This window comes from Triturus cristatus, chromosome 12 (assembly GCF_964204655.1).
Source record: "Triturus cristatus chromosome 12, aTriCri1.1, whole genome shotgun sequence".
Lineage (NCBI taxonomy): Eukaryota > Metazoa > Chordata > Amphibia > Caudata > Salamandridae > Triturus > Triturus cristatus.
This window is the reverse complement of record NC_140595.1, coordinates 104177296-104195297: the sequence shown is the minus strand read 5'-3', so window position 1 is coordinate 104195297 and position 18002 is coordinate 104177296. Positions and strand designations below refer to the sequence as shown.

At 43.6% G+C, this 18002-nt stretch overlaps 1 protein-coding gene across 1 annotated transcript; it reads right to left on the bottom strand.

The window, feature by feature from the left end:
• Nucleotides 1-4303: 4303 nt before the first annotated feature.
• Nucleotides 4304-17505, bottom strand: RPS28 (ribosomal protein S28). Its single transcript, XM_085638168.1, has 4 exons — nucleotides 17379-17505; nucleotides 16970-17017; nucleotides 5053-5196; nucleotides 4304-4412 (listed from the first exon to the last, which is right to left on the bottom strand). The coding sequence occupies exons 1-3, from the start codon at nucleotides 17415-17417 to the stop codon at nucleotides 5074-5076; spliced, it is 210 nt and encodes a 69-aa protein (XP_085494294.1). The 5' UTR covers nucleotides 17418-17505; the 3' UTR covers nucleotides 4304-4412; nucleotides 5053-5073.
• Nucleotides 17506-18002: the final 497 nt, after the last annotated feature.

The window sequence follows — 18002 nt, the reverse complement described above, 5'->3', positions numbered from 1 at the left end:
GACACCAGTTGCTGCATGGAATCCATTTGATGGGTGCGGGTCGACACCTTATCACGTGGTTCACACGTGCGATACCATCCACCCAAACGACTTTATGCAGCTGACAAGACTACACTGGGAGCAAGACATTGGTTGAGCTTACCCCCAAAACGAATGGGACAGGGCACTTAACCCCGTAACTTTTCCTGCAATGCGAAATTTCAATACATCTAAAACATTTTGCATAGCCTACCTCACCCCCGGCCGACTGCAACAGATGTATGGGAGTGAGTTTGGATGCCCTAGATGTGGTTTTAGAAATTCTGACACTGCATACGTTTTGGATTGGTCTAGATGCACCACTGCAGGGGGGGGGGGGGGGGGGGAACTTACAGGTCCTATAAGAGGGGACCAGAAGAGGGTATGGAAACGAAGCATTATTGCGTCCAGTCCATGACCTGCCCCTACGGGGGGGTGGGGGGGGGGGGCGGGAGGATGCTGCACAAAAGATAGAGGGGGCACTGGAAAGATGGCTAACAATTTAGGCATGCTTCGGTTAGCAGAACTAGACCACACAAATATTCATTAAATGCTGTCGAAAATGCATGTCTTTATTTAAACGAAAACCGTCTCAGCTACGGTAGAATACATATGAAATCCAGTATTTGTAGAGCACGAACTATTAGCCGAGGGTGTCAAGGCGCTGGGGTCAGTCGGGAAGATTAAGCGAGCTACTGCCCAGAGTCACATGGTGCCGGGCTAACCTGCCGCCGGCGATCGAACCGTGAGCCCCAGAGTACCAGCTTCAGTGTGCACCCTGGCCGCTGCGGCACACCATAATTGTTCTCTCAGGAGGGAAGGGTGTTTCAAGTACAAGTTCAAGGTTACTTGCTCAAGACGCACTGTAATTGAACAAGCCATTTCGTCACATTAAAGTATGAATTGGAGTTTAAGGTTGTTTAACAAACTAGTTGGGCGCCATGAATGAAACTTCACTCCAACTTTTCAATACAACGTTATGCTATGAAAATGTACACCTTCTGTTCCAAAAGAGATAAAAGGCTTTATCTTGGATAAGTGATCTTTTGGCTTTTCTTTGAGACATGTCAGTTTAATATCATAAATTGTATTCATATTTGCGAAAATTCCTCCACCAGAACACCTTCAAAAGAGACGGTCGATAAAATGAGTACTGCTGGCTAACAAACATCTATTATTCAGTGCCAAGATACCTCAGAGTGAACATGCGCTTTACAAATAAAACAATGCTATGTTAAATGAATCATAAGCTGCTATTACTAGTGTAATAGCAAGCGTATCAGACATGGTTACATTAGCAAAAACACCATGCCAGATTAAAAGCAGTGATCACCTCCGTACCAGTCAAGGTGGCCACCAGCAATGTTAAAAAAAAGATTTTAACATTATCAGTTTAAAAAAGTCTCAACATGGTATTACATAAATGCCATAGCTGTAATACACCCAGTACCAAGGCAATACGAGTCAAATCTCCCTTATGATGATTTTTCACTGGAATAGTCAAAACAATTTACTAAGCCCATCATTTTTCTCCCCAAAAAAAAAAAAAAAGGTCTTAAGCTTTGAAATTACACACATTTTCATCTCCAATGCACCTTTTCAATTTTGGTATACATATATTAATTCAACCAAGCAAAGGTTTCTAAATCAAGAGTCTGCTGCACACATGAGCGCTACTTAGATAGCTAGAAAGCTACCAGTAGCTCACAAGCTGCTCACTGGAGAAGTACAGTGCAGAGTACAGCCTAATCGTTGGTGTAAGTAACATGAGAGGTGTCTCGGACATGGGCAAATAGTAATGTCTGAGACACCAGTCATGTGACACATACCAACCATTAGACTGTACTCTGCACTTCAAGTGGACCACACCTAACAAGTGAAACTGCTTCAACAAATTCTACAATATTTGTAAGCTCAGCACCAATTGAATGAGGCAAAGCATCAAAAAGTACTACCCTACAATACGCACAGTAGAACCGGTTTCAGTGGCCTTGGTCAATACAAATCCCAGACAGTCTCAAACATTGCGTATTTTGATCTGGAAGCACGTAATCACTGCTGCAGTGTCCTGCTGTTTCTGGCCTGACGACGCCGCCACCACCGATGCCAGCATTTTGCGCCAGGAGGCACGTATAAAATAAACACCAGGCTCCTGCTGCGCGGGAGTGGCCGGGCCAAGGGCAGGCCTGTCTGCACCAGTCAGTCAGTGCCAGGAAGAGGCAGGGCAGGGCCACCCCCCTTGGCTTTTGCACCTCCGCTCCAGAGACTCTGGTAAGACTGCTTTGGGACTTTTAATCTAGTCGTTTTCACTCAGCACACTGAACTAATCTCGCAGTTGCGTTGCTCCTTCCTTGTATTCGTGAGCTGGACTGGTGGCGGACTTGGGGCACCTGTAACCCAGTGCCCCACAGGTACAAACCAGCAGAACTGCTCCATATCAAGTAGTTCATCAATTGAGATACATCCCAAATGCACAGTCTGACCCCGTATTACTTTTAGCTTGCAATTTTAGTGTTATCTTTATTGGCACACAGCTCGTGTAGTAAAATCTTCTATCCCAAATCTTAACATTTGTTCTGTGTCCTAGGTGGCCCAATGCCTTATAGGCTTGTATCAGGGGTAATTGTTTTTCTTCTATTCTTACTATCGAACATGGGCAGGCGCATATGTGCAGCAAAATAAGGGCTCCAGGCCCCCATTCTGGCCCCACTGCCCCAAACCTCAATAGACCGGATGCGTCCGAGGGCTATTGGGGAGGTCTCAACTGAAATAGAACTGACGGAGAGGCACCTGTCTCACTCCAGATCTATTTAGACCTGGGCCTGAATCCCTTATTCCCCCAACACCCCTGGTTCCCCACAGAGACAAACAGAATCCCTGTCTAGAACACCAGAGTCATCCTCAACCAACAACTTCCAGTGAAGCCAATAACTCGTAAAGGTGGCACCATCACCTCCACTCTCAAGACCGCCAATCGCAAGACTGGAAAGGGAACAGGAATTAAGAGAAGGAAAAACCCAGCTATAACAAACAGGGCAGATGAAATCGCTAGCAGTGCAGGAACGACCAAACCTCCTACCAATCCCCTGTTCGCTTTTGATTGCCCTTTGTGGGTGAGGAACTTGATGGTGGAGTTAGGGAACCAGATGAGCTATTGTAAAGGAAGAGCTTGCTCTCATATTCAAGCACTTAGATGCAGGGCAACAGACTGGGTCGAGCAGTAAGGGTAACCCCCCTGGTAGTAACTCCACTGTCTCAGGAAAGAGGAAAGATTGTAGCTCAGACTAATAGCATAATCCAATCTTGCACTGGCACAAAGGGGTCCATGATGGCTTCAATCTCTGCTGCCCAACCATGCAGCAGAAGGGCAGAGGCTCCTACTGCCACGCCGGCTGCCAACTCTTCGGGGCACTCTGAAACACATGGTATTTATCCTTCCCACGATCCAAAGCCAACTTTCAGCCGCAGGGGTGAACACTAATGGGCAACTGACAGCAGATCTTCAGTAGCAAAGAATACGTATCAAGGGTCCAGCAACCCTGATCTCCCAGGGGAGCCCCTAATCACCATGGGTTAGGACCAGCCAAGCATAATTCATCCTTAACTCCTTTGGATTCTGTAATCCCCAGCTCAGACCCCATAATGGAGGAAGTCAAAGTCATCCCTATGGCACGGCCAGTTGTCATCCGTAGCCCTAACAACAACTGTCATGATTTATATGGCGGTAATACTTCCGCTGGTCACAAGTTAAGGATTTTATCCTGGAACATCGCTGGAATAAAAAAAAAACACCACAGCCCAGATTGGGGCAGTTTGTGGGCACCCACGATGTGTGCATGTTTCAGGAGACATGGGCAAGAGATGAGAGGGGAGGCTTCGCAACCTTCAACGTGCAGGCCACCACAGGGAGAAGAGGCAGACCCTCGGGAGGGAGGGAGGGGGGGGGGGGGGGGGGGGAGCTTATGCATCTGGGTCGCTACCCACCTGGATTGCATGATGGTCCAATTGAGTACTGCGTCCAACGACTTGATTCCAGCAAACTCTTAGCAGCTTTTCACCTGTCTAGAGGGTTCAGTTTTACTAACTGCTTCTGGAAGTTGTACATCATGGCACCCTAAGCGCGCAGGACTACATTCTTGCCACAATTTATATGACCAATAGCGTGATGTGCTACCCATTGATTTGTAACTACATGCCTGCCACAGGAATGTAAAGTGACTAAAACGTAGTTTCAAGACAATAAATTGACAAAAGCAGGAAAATCAAAGGAATGAATGGACACACGTTTTTTACGTCTTCAAACTGAACAAGTTTATTTTCCCCCAAAAAATGCTTTCAGCGTTTTGAATATCAAACAATCAGATGTTTCTTCACGTCTAAGTTGGTAGCAAGATCTGAAAATAAAACAGAAGAATCAACATGAAATTGTTCAAGTCAATATCACAAGCATATTGGCACAGTAGTATCATGTCAGCCTCACACCCATATAGACAACAGCCATCAGAAGCAAAACTGTTTATTCCAAACCAATCACAAAAACAATTTTAATTCAAGAAAAGCTTTTCAAACACCAACATCTGCCAATCAAGAAATGCTCGATGCACCACAAAAATGGCCACGGTGTCAAGTCTCTGGAAGGCGCAAGTCAACATGAGGATTTTACATTTACTTTTTACATTCACCATAGCCAAGGGTACAATATGTATGACAGGATGTAAACCCCTAAAATTGGTTCAGGCCAACAGACATACTCCTAACATTTACTGCACTGGACCTGGCTCAAGGTCAATTTATTATCCACAATCTTACATTAGCAGCCGCTTCACAACTTTAGAGAAAGTCTACATTTACACCCCAAGCTGAACTGCACATTAATGAAGGAAAGTGAAGGAAAAACTGCAAAAATAAAAATAAACGCATCTACCCCATTCTTCACGTCCAAGTAAAATATCATTCAGAGTAACAGAATACAAGAACTAATTTCAACTATTGCTTTAGAGCAAAGTATAGTAAATGCAGGCAATATGTACATACCATTGAAATCAATGTAATGTTTTAGCGTAATCTTCTTGCTTCACGCTCAGATTCCAGTAACGTAAGGACATCTCCTTCACGGACTGGCCCCTTCACATTACGAATAATTGATCGGTTGCTGTCATCCATGAACTCAACCCGAACCTACATTGGAAGAGAAAAAACGTTTTCAAATTACACTGGGTCACAATCGCAAATTAAGTGGCATCCACCTTACATTTCATGGCAAATAATCTATACAAATACACAAAAAAACACTAAACGTGAGCTCGGGAGTACATTACGGAAAAAACTATGCAAATTGAGAAGAGGCCATAGTGGATAATAAAAATAGCACCCGAATAAGGTCGAAAAAGGACAAAACCAGTCCGTGGTTGGCTTGTCTTCAAACTCTGAAGGTGACCAGTCTGAAATTAAATGCACATCTGTTGTTTCTGAAACAGGACTAAGTCCAATTTGCAAATTGCTGATTGTTGTCCATGATGGACCCCCGACCAAATAGAACAAAAAAAAAAAAAAAAAAAAGCCACACGAGTATAACAAATTTTACTTGGTAAGCAGTTTGATTAACCTGCAGTCCTTAACAAGTTTAGGGTAATTACTCTGTGCCTCAATTTTACATTTCCAGCTTAAGTGTTTGAATTTCTATTTTTTCCTACATTGTTGGATATCCAATTGATGTGCTGTTCCTATGGTGCCTATTGCTCCCATGTTTAGTATAACAAACCATTCATAAGCAAAGTAGAATGCAAAAGCTTCAAATCATCTGACAAAACAGGGTGCTGCCAGCAAGCAGACAAATATATTTAGAGGAATGCCTTTTTAGGTCGAGCATGGCAGCACATGAGCTGCTGCAAGGCATGCTGTATTGGAGTATGACTTTGAAGCACCACCCACTCTCCGCTCACATTTTTAAATGGCTTGTGTCATGGTCCTTCATAAAACGCTGGCTTCAGAGTCACTATTAGGCTTGTTAGTCCCTCCTTGGTACCGCCTCGTTTGCATTTGTTACCTCTCATAACAACTGGACCTTTTACTTGTCTGGTTACACGGTCTACTTTATCTTGGCTGTGAGCACTATTCCGTTTTAATGATTCGCCCCATTACACCCACTACGGCACAGCCCGACGCCCGCTCTCATTTTATTTACTAATGGCGGTCCGCTTTAACTATAGCAGCAGCGTTTATTTTAGCAGCGTGGTCTACTTTAAGTATAGAGGCTGTGCGTACTTTACTAGTGCCCATGCAGCTCTTTCACATTCATGGAGACTGCGCCCCTTTTAGGCAAGCTATGTCTAAAGAAAGGTGAGCTGCCGCTATTAAAGTGAAAGCGCAGCATGGTGACTTACAAAAAAAAAAAAAAAAAAAAACTTCAATTTAAGATGCTTTTTTGGTCAAAGCGCTCCATGCCACAGTTCACCTAAATGTCGACGCGCCCCTCCCTTTCTTCAGACGCAGCTAATCTAAAGAAAGGGGCGCGGCCTCCATGAATGTGAGACATGGACGCTAGTAAATAAATATTTGCAATGAAATAAATCTCACATTTGCAAGAGTTTAAGCTATTGCCAATAGTTCAAACTCTCGTAAATGTGAGACCTATTGCATTTTCCAAAATGGCACAGAACCCCTCCTCTGTGGGCAGAACAATGGATAAACTTCCTAGCCACATATGTACAAAAAGAACACACCAACTATAAGGTTGCACACAAGACCAGTTTTGATTTAAAACTATTGGGAGCATTGGTATCGCACCCACACAGGAAAGTCGCTGCCTGTAGCATTTGTAATAGTATCGGTCCTGCATTGCATTAATAAGACGAGAACTTTATAGATATGAGCTTTAAAACATTCAAATTGATTAGAAAGATCACAAATTCTGCATATTACAGAACATGCTCATGTTTTATGAATTAAAGAACAAAATATGGGCATTGTCCAAATAAAAGCGATCATGGTCGAGATCCCAAAGGTACACTTCATGTCACCAACAGAACGCATAAGGGCATCTGACAACCCCATAAACAAGCCAAGTGGCTCACACTTGCACGTCACCAACCACCATGGTCATGAAACCTTAGTGTATCTTGTATGGGGGCACTCTTTTGGGCGGATCTGTACTAGGCAACCAGACTGGATTAACCACTGTTTCATGGCATTGGGCTGTGTGCGGTTAGTGGGATTTGTCAGTGTTTATATTCAATAAGGTGTGCAAATTAATGTTATCCTAAACGAAACTCAGTGGCAAAATTTCCAGTTTCTCTCAAATTAACCTTCATAAAAAGGGCAATGTAATTTGTAGAGGACAACGGCAGCTCAGAACCTTATGGATAGACAAGCTATACAGAACAGCAGAGTTCTCCACAAATCTGTCAAAAACAGTAACATACGCCATCCTCTAGGCTTTGCTGAGAAAGCAAACTAATTTAGGTTTATTTGAATCCGCTTAACTCAGTCAACTAATCTATAATTAGGGCTCCCAGTTTTATGGTATTTATATTTGTCATTTCCATGTGTATTTATCCATGTTTTTTTGCTCATTTGACCTGTATTTATCCATATTTGTTTTAGGTTTTGTGAAAAAAGTAACAGAAATGAGTATATTGCTGCATTCAACCACTTAATGTACACTCCTGCCTAAACGCCCGACAGGTTCAATGATATATACACACATCCAGGTGAAACTACGCACTTATAAGAAATCTTGCACATTTTATATCAAGGTTGTGCAAATCTACTGCTATTTGAGGCGCTTTACTAAAGCTCCTTTATTTGTATAATCCATTGCCCGTCAATCCGCACAGATTTTGGCCTGGCAGTCATGACTGACAGCATTCAGAATCATTAAAAAAAAAAAAATTATCCACATTTAAAAAGAATACAGACAGGAAGATTAATAGTTTTCGGTCTGTATCTGTAAAAACGGAAAACATGGCGCCTTATCTACAATGGGTACTTTATCAAGACTCAGGCCTACACCAAGTGTTCGGGTCAAATCAAATGACCGAATCAAAGTGTGCACAAAATCATGACAGGAGTTGATAGAGAAATACCAAGATGAGAGAAGTCAATATCTCAAGTTCTAATGTAGGGCTCAATTCTAGTAATATGTACGTCATGCAAGTATGCAATGACATATGGCAAACATTCATGTTTTTTATTTATTGTCACCTCATAACCACACCTAGTCTGTAGCCCCTTGAAGCAGACCAGGAGCTTAAAAAAAAGGTAACTGAACTGTTTTGCCCTCTGTCCATTCTAGACCTGCAGAGCTTTGAGTCAAACAGAGTGACAAGTAATTGCACCAAAACCCAGGGCGGACAACAGTCAGTAAGATGCACCAAAATGTCAGACAACCGACACATCTTAGGTTGTGCACACAGAAACATGTCTACAACTCAAACTTAAATTGTTCTCAACACTATCAAGAACAGATTTAGAAAGTTGGATCTCTCAAACAAGATGCACTCTGCTTGGGTATGTCCTGAAGAGACTGCTGCGTTCGGTTGATCAGTATATGGCAACAGTTCCTCAGTGCAAGATGGGGGCAACGAGCCTTTACTGTGGCAGCAGCTAGGCTCTGGAAGGCCCTTCTGGCGCATATCTGATGCCTTACTTCGCATCGGAGGATTCATAATCAGGGGAAAACTTGGCTTTTTATAAGTTAATCCCTATTTCAGGAGGGTCGTCTTTCTATGGTTGCTGAATTGCATTCTTCTCTCCAATTCTACCTTTCATAGCACTTTGATGCCCAGCTGGTCTAATGCACTTAATAAATGGTAAAAATACGATATAAAACTATACCCTGCCCTAAATTGTACATGCAGTCCCAAGCATAGCTCTTCAAACTTTAAACAAAGAAAGGACTCCAACTAGCCTATTAACATCTGCCCAGCAACAATCATAAGTCAACTCCTCTAATGGCGACCTTCTTGTAATGATGCGCATTTAACACTCCAGTATTAGCCATTTGCCAGCTTTTGGGCCCTCCATACCACAAACCATCTCTAACTACCACCATTAAATGAATAAAAGGATTTGTATGGTAGGAACATAGATGGAGCGATAAGACTTGCTCCCCATTACCATTTCAGTAAGTAAGATCTTAAACTTGCTCCATCTCCCGAGAGAGAAGCTCAGGCCAAAGAACCACATTTCATATCACCCCCGTCACTACCTATTCTCTGACATGGATCCATAAAGTGCTACTATCACCACCAAGGAACCATCGGGTCAATATGCTATAAAATTAATTCCCAACCAAATCTAAAATAAAAAAAAAACAAAAAAAAAAAACCCACAGCATCCAAGGCCTCAAAACAGATTCCTCAAATCTCATTCAGAGACCTTGGTTTCCGACCTCTACTTTTGAGCCAAACGGGCGATAAGTTACCTCATTTTCTATAGAAACAATGAAGGAAAGTCCTGTTCTCAATGCGCTGGATCTCTACAATCAGGAAAATTACACATGGTTTCTACCTGTAGCCCCTTTGGCATGCAAAGCAGCAGTCGCCATCCCCATCTACAACAATGGTATTATCCTCCTACAGACCTCAGATGGCCACCTTAAGTGTAAAAAAAATTCTCTGAATTTAAGAAATCAGCAATCTCAGATTGCTCCATTTCTAACTCCCCCTCAACCTCCGTATCCCCGGAATGCTACTGCCCTATCAACACCAAATGATATTCTGTCAGCATGCCTCAACACCCATCTCTCGAGCTATCCTGATTGACTTTACTTCTACCCTCAATCCACCATAACTCATGCTTCTACCCTCAATCCACCATAACTCATGCCTTTTCCCTCAATATATATCGACTCCCCAACTCTACCTTATCCCCTATGCGTCCATGTCTAATGCCTCAAGACCTGCCAACCTGCCCCTACACCTCACTGGATGAGACTAGAAAAAGCTTGCAAGATCTCAAAGTGGACCTACATACTCATTCACATCACAAAAGTGACTAACTTTCAGGGGCCTAATAGGAACCACACGATGCATACTCCATGACCAACCCTCCAACCACCCCGCCATAACCAACATACCTCCCTGCCAACCAGACCTCTGCCTCCATCCTGTCCGCACATTGCATTTGGAGAAAGCGACCCTACCTCAACACGCCTTCACGACCAACTAGATGTAAAGCTCCTTTATCAGTCAACGATAAGCAAATCCTCCCATCACAACGCCTCATCCTCATAACAGAAAATCAGGAACTATCCATGCCATCACGACAAACCCTCAGAGATCCTAGGCTAAACCATAGAGCTGTCAACTTCAGACAAGTTAACCTCCCATTCTAACCCAGCACACCACAAATCTCAGTTGAAATGCATGCAAAACTGCTCAGACCCACCGCAAATCATGCTGGAGATATTACTGACCCTCCCCTCCCATGACTGACCTTCTGATCCTAACAGAAACCTAGCTAAATGACTCATCTGCACCCACCAGGCTTTGAAAAATCTACGCACCCACTCAACTGCCAGTAAAATTCTCAGGTTGAAGTTTTTATCTGGCGAGACTGGAAAGGAACAGGTGTTCTGCTCATTCAGAAATGAAATGAGCCCCAAAAAAAAAAAAAGCCATAAAATCTTGTTTATCTTGACACATTTGTGGTCCGTTCAAGAAAAGGTCAAATGTCAGTTTGTCTCAACTAATTGCAGCTTGGAAAATTAGGTTTATTTTTCTCTTATTAGAGTTAGAGGCTTTTGTCAAGTAAGCTGTCTGAAGAGGTCAGATATTTAGGTTAACAACATTTAAATAGCCTGTAAATTACAAATTTCAAAATATATCAGGAATTACAAAAATTTTTTGTAATTCAGTGCAATTCAAACAAAGTTACATAGGAGTAAAACAAACCATAACCCTTTACTTGGTAATGTGCAAATGACATTTGCAGAAACTATTTCCAAGCATTGTAAACTGTATAGGTCAGTAAAGCTGCATGTCTGTGGGAAAGTCTGGCCATGTCAATGTAAAATCTGCCTTTTAAAAACACTTTCAATAAATACATAACTAAAGCACACTATCATTTGTGCATGGCACATGCATGGGAAGCGCTAGTGGTTGACCTCCAGGGGTGGGGTACAGCAGCAGAGGAGGGCACTGAAGCACTGGAGCAGCCGGCAGAAGCGTAGGTGTGGAGAGACACCGGATGGATTGCACATGAGGGTGGGGGGGCTTTCCTTCTCCTTTCTGCTCTGAGCCTGACCATGGGGGTGGGGAGTAGCCCGCGGCCACTAACACGGCTACTTATACGAAAGACTTATCCCAGTACCTGATGTTATGGCACACTGACATGTGGGTGGGGGGAGGGTGCATTTGCTTAGGGGAGTGTTGGGGGACAGTGCATTGGTAGCTGGACGTGGTCTACACTGTACTATGCAATGGTTTCTATCTGCGGGAGAAGACTACCGATATGATGGAGATTGCGGATTGCAATTGTAATTGAGGAATGCAATAAATTGTTTTTGCAAAAAAAAAAAAAAAGCACACTCATTTGTAAACGTGATTTGAGAAACATCCCTGCCCCCCCAGTGATGAAAATGCAGTTAATGAACTTAAAGTCAGGGGTCATGTGTATCCTATATGTGGCTAGATTTGTATTATATATGGAAAAACGTTTGGTCTATAAAATACAAGTTTCTTTTTTGTACACCAGACATGCTGAACTCGCACATTTGAAGGTGCTCATGTGATAATTTAATTCATTGAGCCGTCATTTTCTACATTATTTGCCCAAAATCTCATTTCAAACAAGTTTATGGGTAAAGAGCATTACAAAAAGGTTAAGTAGGTTAAAGTCACAAGACATGTAGGTCTAGTAAACTTTCAGATTTTTCAAGGCCTGATCATGGACATTCTAGTCCCTCCCAACCTTCGTATTACTAGACTGGATAGACCCAGTAGACCAGGTGGAGGCATCTTTTGCATACACAGCCTCAACTATAATGACACCTTTAAAGAGGTGTGGAAAACTAAGGTCCTTGCCTACAAGAATCTGAAGCAGAATACTATTCCTCTGATCTGCAACACCACCAACAATTCCAGGAGTATTTTGAATATGCTAAATAGCGTCACCAATCCGGAGTGTTCCAAGAATGCGATCGTCCCGTCCCAAAACCTTTGTGACAACCTTGCTGTATTTTTCAAGAAAAAAATTGAACTCATCCTTAAAGACCTGGACACTCCTCTGGATCTCGTCCCTCCCTCCGAGCTGAGACCTGGTTCTCCGGTGGACCGTTTGGCTGGCCCTGCCACAGCTACGAAGGAAACGTTACTCAAGTTCCCACCACTTACTTATGAGGCCTTCACTAAGTTAGCTAGAGGAATCGCCTCCGGGTCTCCCATGGATCCGGTGCCTCCCAAAATCTGGAAGGAATTTGAGGATGAACTATTCCCCACACTCCACCAAATTTGTAACCAATCCCTGGTGACTGGCACCGTCCCAGCTCATTGGAAACGGGCGTTAGTCTCTCCTTTGTTAAAAAAACCCTCCCTAGACCCAGATTGTTCAAAAAACTATAGGCCCATCTCCCTGCTGCCTTTCCCTGCCAAAGTAGTTGAGCGTCTAGTTAGAAAGACGCTCTCCGACGTCATTACTAGATGGGGACCAATTTGGTTTTCGGCCTGCCCATGGTACCGAAACAGCCCTCATCACCGCTATGGAGGAGCTTCAAAGGCGTGCAGACAGAAGACAGGCAGCGTTCCTGATCCTGCTCGATATGTCTGCCGCGGTGAATCACAAGATCCTACTGAGGCGGCTGTTAGAGGCGGGAGTGAGAGACACTGCGCTACAATGGTTTCATTCATTTCTGCAGGATAGGCAGCAGGTAGTATCCATGCCACCTTTCCAGTCAGCCTTTTCCCTGGTAACGCATGGGGTCCCTCAGGGCTCAGCAATCAGCCCAATACTCTTTAATGTATACCTCAGACCTTTGATTTTACTCATCAAAAGCTTCAACATCAGGATTATCAACTACGCCGACGACACGCAGATGATCCTCTCCTTGGAAATAGAGGACTCAACCTCTGTGGAGGTCCTACACAATTGTCTGCGTGACACGTCCCGGTGGCTAAAGGACAACTCCCTTCAGTTCAACGCAGGGAAGACGGAGGTGCTCTTCAGTGCCGGAACTAGGATTCCCCGACCGCTTCCAAACAACTTTTGGCCCCCCGGAATCAGGGTCCAATGTACGGCCGGTGGAATCAGTTCGTAACCTAGGGGTCATGTTGGATCATAGGCTCAGCATGGAGACGCATGTTCAAAAAACGTCTGCCTGTTTTGCCATCCTCCGTTCCCTAAGGAAAGTTCTGCCACTTACCTACCCATGCCCGCGCCTAAGTGGTTAGATGTATCATCCTTAGCAGGTTGGACTATTGTAATGCCCTCCTGCTTGGGTCCCCTGAGTTCCTGCTGGACAGGCTCCAGAGGGTCCAATCAGCAGCTGCTTAGCTGGGTCTGGGGCTTCTGGGAAGATCTCATGGACCGTCCGCCCTGGCAAAACTGCACTGGCTTCCTATAAGACAGAGGATTCAATTTAAGGCCCTTTGTATAGTCTTTAGGGCTCTCCATGGCACTGGCCTAGCCCCCTTACAATCCAAATTTGCCTGGTACACTCCAACCAGACAGCTTCGATCCTCTGACGCCAAACTGGTAGTCGTACCCAGATTCAGGAAAGTCAGAGCCGGAGGTAGATCCTTCGAGGTGGCAGCTGCCAGACTATAGAACACTCTTCCTATCGAGATTAGGCACCTCAACCAACTCCTCCCGTTCAGAAGAAGGATTAAAACTTGGTTGTTCCCCTGTTAGTCTGCCTGTAAGCTCTCACTCTGTGTTTTTTTCACTTCCGTCTCCTCTGATCTTTTAGCGCCAGGATGCCTGCAATGGTGACAGCCGCGCTTTACAAATTCTCAAAAAAAAAAAAAAATTATTATCAGTCATAAAAGCACAAACTGCAGTCTTACCCACCTGCAAATACCTAGGCCTTGATATCTCATGCAACAGATCCCCTTGCCAGCTGCACACGATATACCATCCTCCAGGAGATAATTTGGATTTTATTGAACAAATTCTGGGAATCATTGGAACAAACGTGGACCAGTATTTCCCTCAAATCTTCCTCAGACTTTAACAGACACTGAAATGACCCGAATGATCCAACAGTCAACTGCTTCAAAACCTTCCTCGCAAACCTGAATGTGACAATTCTATGACAAACCCACGCACAAACACTAGATCTTATTCCAAAGACTAACTCAACTGGAATCTATCCTGCCCGGTGATTGGACTGACCACCACATCACATAAGTTTTGATAACCAACACAGCTCAACAATCCAAGCCCAGAATCTGGAAAAGGAATATGCCCAACATAGAAGGGAATGCTCTGGCTTTTCTCAAGTCACAACATTTTGACTCGCCCTGAAGAGCTCCCAGGTGTCCTTGATCCAACAAATCACTAGACTCACTCCATGGAGGCTGTTTTTTACTTGATCGCTCCATTCCAACTAAAAAGAATGTCCACTAAAGTCTAAGCCATAGTACATATCAAAAAACTGAACTCCTAATTGTCCCACCCAACCAATCACTGGTCATCGAAGAATGGCTGAAAATTTACAGCCCTCAACTACACGCCACAAATCAATGACTCTGCTAAATCACTGGGAGTACCTCTTGACAAGAATCTCAACATGCAGAAGCACATCAGTGCCACCACCAAAGCAGTAATTCACCAAATGAGTTATTGTACTAAAATCTTCCCCTCAACGACTTCAAGCAAGCAGTACAAGCCCCAATGATTCCCAGGCTGGACTATAGTAGTGCAACCCTATCTGGAAGACCCAGGTCAAAAGGGCTCCTCTATGGGCCTCACTTAACTCTGCTAGACCCATCACTGGCTCAAAAAGATACAACCCACAATCAACGAAGCAAGGAAGAAAACAAAAAAAAAAAAAAAAAACACTGACACCTGCATGCTGCATAAAGCCCTCCACCACAATACCCCTAGACAGCTCGCCCAAAAACTCAAACTCTGGTGGCTTCAGATCATCAATGCCTCTTTTAAAACCTCATATTGCACACAAAACCTCACAACAGTTCGTTCTCTGGGCTTGCCCCAAGAATCTATAACACATTACCTCCTGAAGTAAGAACAAATCCCTCGATCGTATCTTTAAACTTAATCAAAGAGCTCCTTATGAACAAATTTCTTCCCTAGATCCCAAAAATCTAGTTCTCAGTCGCTCGCATGACTTTATCACTAGCTACTTTAGTGCGCTCACCCTAGCAGTACCAACATTACCACCCTGCTGCTCAACACTGGCTGGTACTTGTAGTTGTCGGAACTGATTATGTTATTAGTGACAGGACTGATATTCGGTTGTTACTGAATTTGATATTACGGTTTCTGCTACCCTGCTTTCTAAATTTGTAAAGCACTCCAATACCCGCAAGGGTCATGTTCGCACTATAGAAAACTTTAAAAAAAACAAATATACAAGCGAAATTGGGGAAGCATTTTTTTTATTTTCTAGGAGCGAATAGTTGGAGCAGTAGCAACACGGAGGGTGCCAGAGTATGAGGCAATATGGAAAAGAAGCAAAAATGGAGTGGAAACATTAAAAGCACATAGGCTAGCGAGGAACATGAAGCTGTTGTGGGAAGCAAACTGGCAAGAAGCGCAAGGAAAGGCACAACAGTGTGGGAGACGCACAAGAGCAACATGCAGCAGTGGGGAGAAGAGCAGTACAGAGAGGCAGTTGGAAAACACTGAGCTGCTGAATTAAAAGTTTTTAAAAAATGAGTGCTTCAGAAATTATTAGTGGTAGGAGAAGAAATGCATACTTGCTTCAGGGGAGGGGCAAACAAAAATAAAACCACTGCCCCACGCCGATGAATAAAAAACAAACGAGTGAAAACCCCAACAAATGCTAAAATCCATTAACTGACAAAATCCATTAACTGACATTAATTCATTTTCGCCATTGGATAGCCTGCTCTAATAGGCAAGACATAACTTAAGTAAATACGATGAAGCAGCTTTCAGAATAAAAATACGATGAAGCAGCATTCAGAATAAAAAAAATGAACAGTTTTCACCGAGGAATATACTGTATAACCACCTACTGCCAAGGAACAAAATCAATCTACTGCACCAACATGTTGGGCAAATCATACTCTGGGACAACGAAAAAAAATATATACAACAAGGGCATAATCCTCGGACACTCCCCCAGCACGATTTTAATTAACACATTCAGCGATATCTAACTTCATGTACCCCCTCAATCCCCAAAAATACAAGAATGTTTTTCTTGTAGCTTGGCTGTGCAGGACCTCTGGTGTGCTACAGCTCCTCCCACACAGTCCCGCTGTAAACAAATACTTGCTGCAGACATGGCAGTGTAGATTAGTAAAAAGGAAGGTAACACTGCCAGGTAGCGTTCCGCTGGGTGGCTTTCATATTCTTATTCAGATGTCTTGACTATGGCCAAATCATCAAAACACTATCACAAAACAATACTTTCTAAATCTACGGAATTCCCCCTAACCCTCTCCCCTCAAACAATATCTGCAAATGAAAGTTTCACTACGGATCTCGCGAAGCCCACATTTGATTTAATCTTTTTGCTGGTCTTCTACCAACAGCATAGTCAAGCGTACGTCACCGGAAGTTGTCACCTAACATCTCAAGCGCTGTCATTTCACCAAATATATTGATGGAGCAGGAATATTGCCAATATAAACAAATATATGTAAACATTTTTTTTAAACATAGTATCTGTACTCGCTGATACAAGTTAACCTTCCGTTTAGCGTAGAAAATAAATCGGTCAATATAACCATACTATACAGGAAAATTGCAACGACAGACATACTGTTAAGATATACCGAAGAAACGGCAGGTCCCTTACCTGGGTGCACTGGCCCTGTGAGCCGGTTCTGCCGAGGACTTTGGTAACCTACAGAATAAAGTATGGAGACTGTCAGGGGGTTGGAAAGGATTACTCATATCCCGATAAACATATACTTGGAAAGTGTGGGAAATATGCCTATAAAGGTCTGCCAGATAACTATTAAGCGAGATAATCGGCCCGCGGACAAAACCTGCACACAATTTATGTCGATCACCTCCCTCTTCTCTATGCAAGCGACATTACCCTCCCAACCGAGGGAGGAAGCCGTCTCAAACTTGGGTGTTTCTCCCGTCCCGGACTTCGTACTACCAAAAATATCCTCCCACGCAGACTGCCATTCTACGTCCTCGTTCAGCACTGGCCACAGCTAAAGCGCTTGTACCCCCTTCGCATTCCGAACGCTCACCCTGGCTAGCTTGATAGGCTGCACGCGGCTGGCTTCCATGATGGCGGCTGGAGGCAGAGAGAAGGTCACGTGGCCATCAAAGGGCTTTTATACCCTTACGTCGTACGCGCACTTTGACGTTTCTTGTTGTCTCTGTCACGCACGGGTGTGCGTATGCTCAAATGGGCCGCCATACTAGACAGGTCATTTTGGTATTGTTAGTGAGTGAAAATACACTGTAAGCGTATCTCAAATCAAAGCTAATTAATCAAACGAACACCTTAACACAAAGGCTGTGCTGGGGAAGTCAAGGACAAGCAGTATGGCAGTAGAATCAGAAAAATTCTTCTTTAAGGAGCGAAATCTATTTGACAGAAATGGCTCTGAGGTCTTGTGTATCTGTTTGATTAGAGAACATACTGTCTGAACCTGTTTGCAACTGCAAAATTGTGTGATTCTTATCAATGCAGTTTCACTCCCTTGGAAAATCCAGAGTGTCTGAGATTTTATCAATTATAAACTCTTCGGATTGTGAATTATTTACTTTTTCCAATGCTTTCAAAGGAATGAACATGATGAGGGTGTTTTAAATGCAAATGATCCAGCGGAAAAGGGGGGAAAAACTTACATATCCTCCCTGCACCA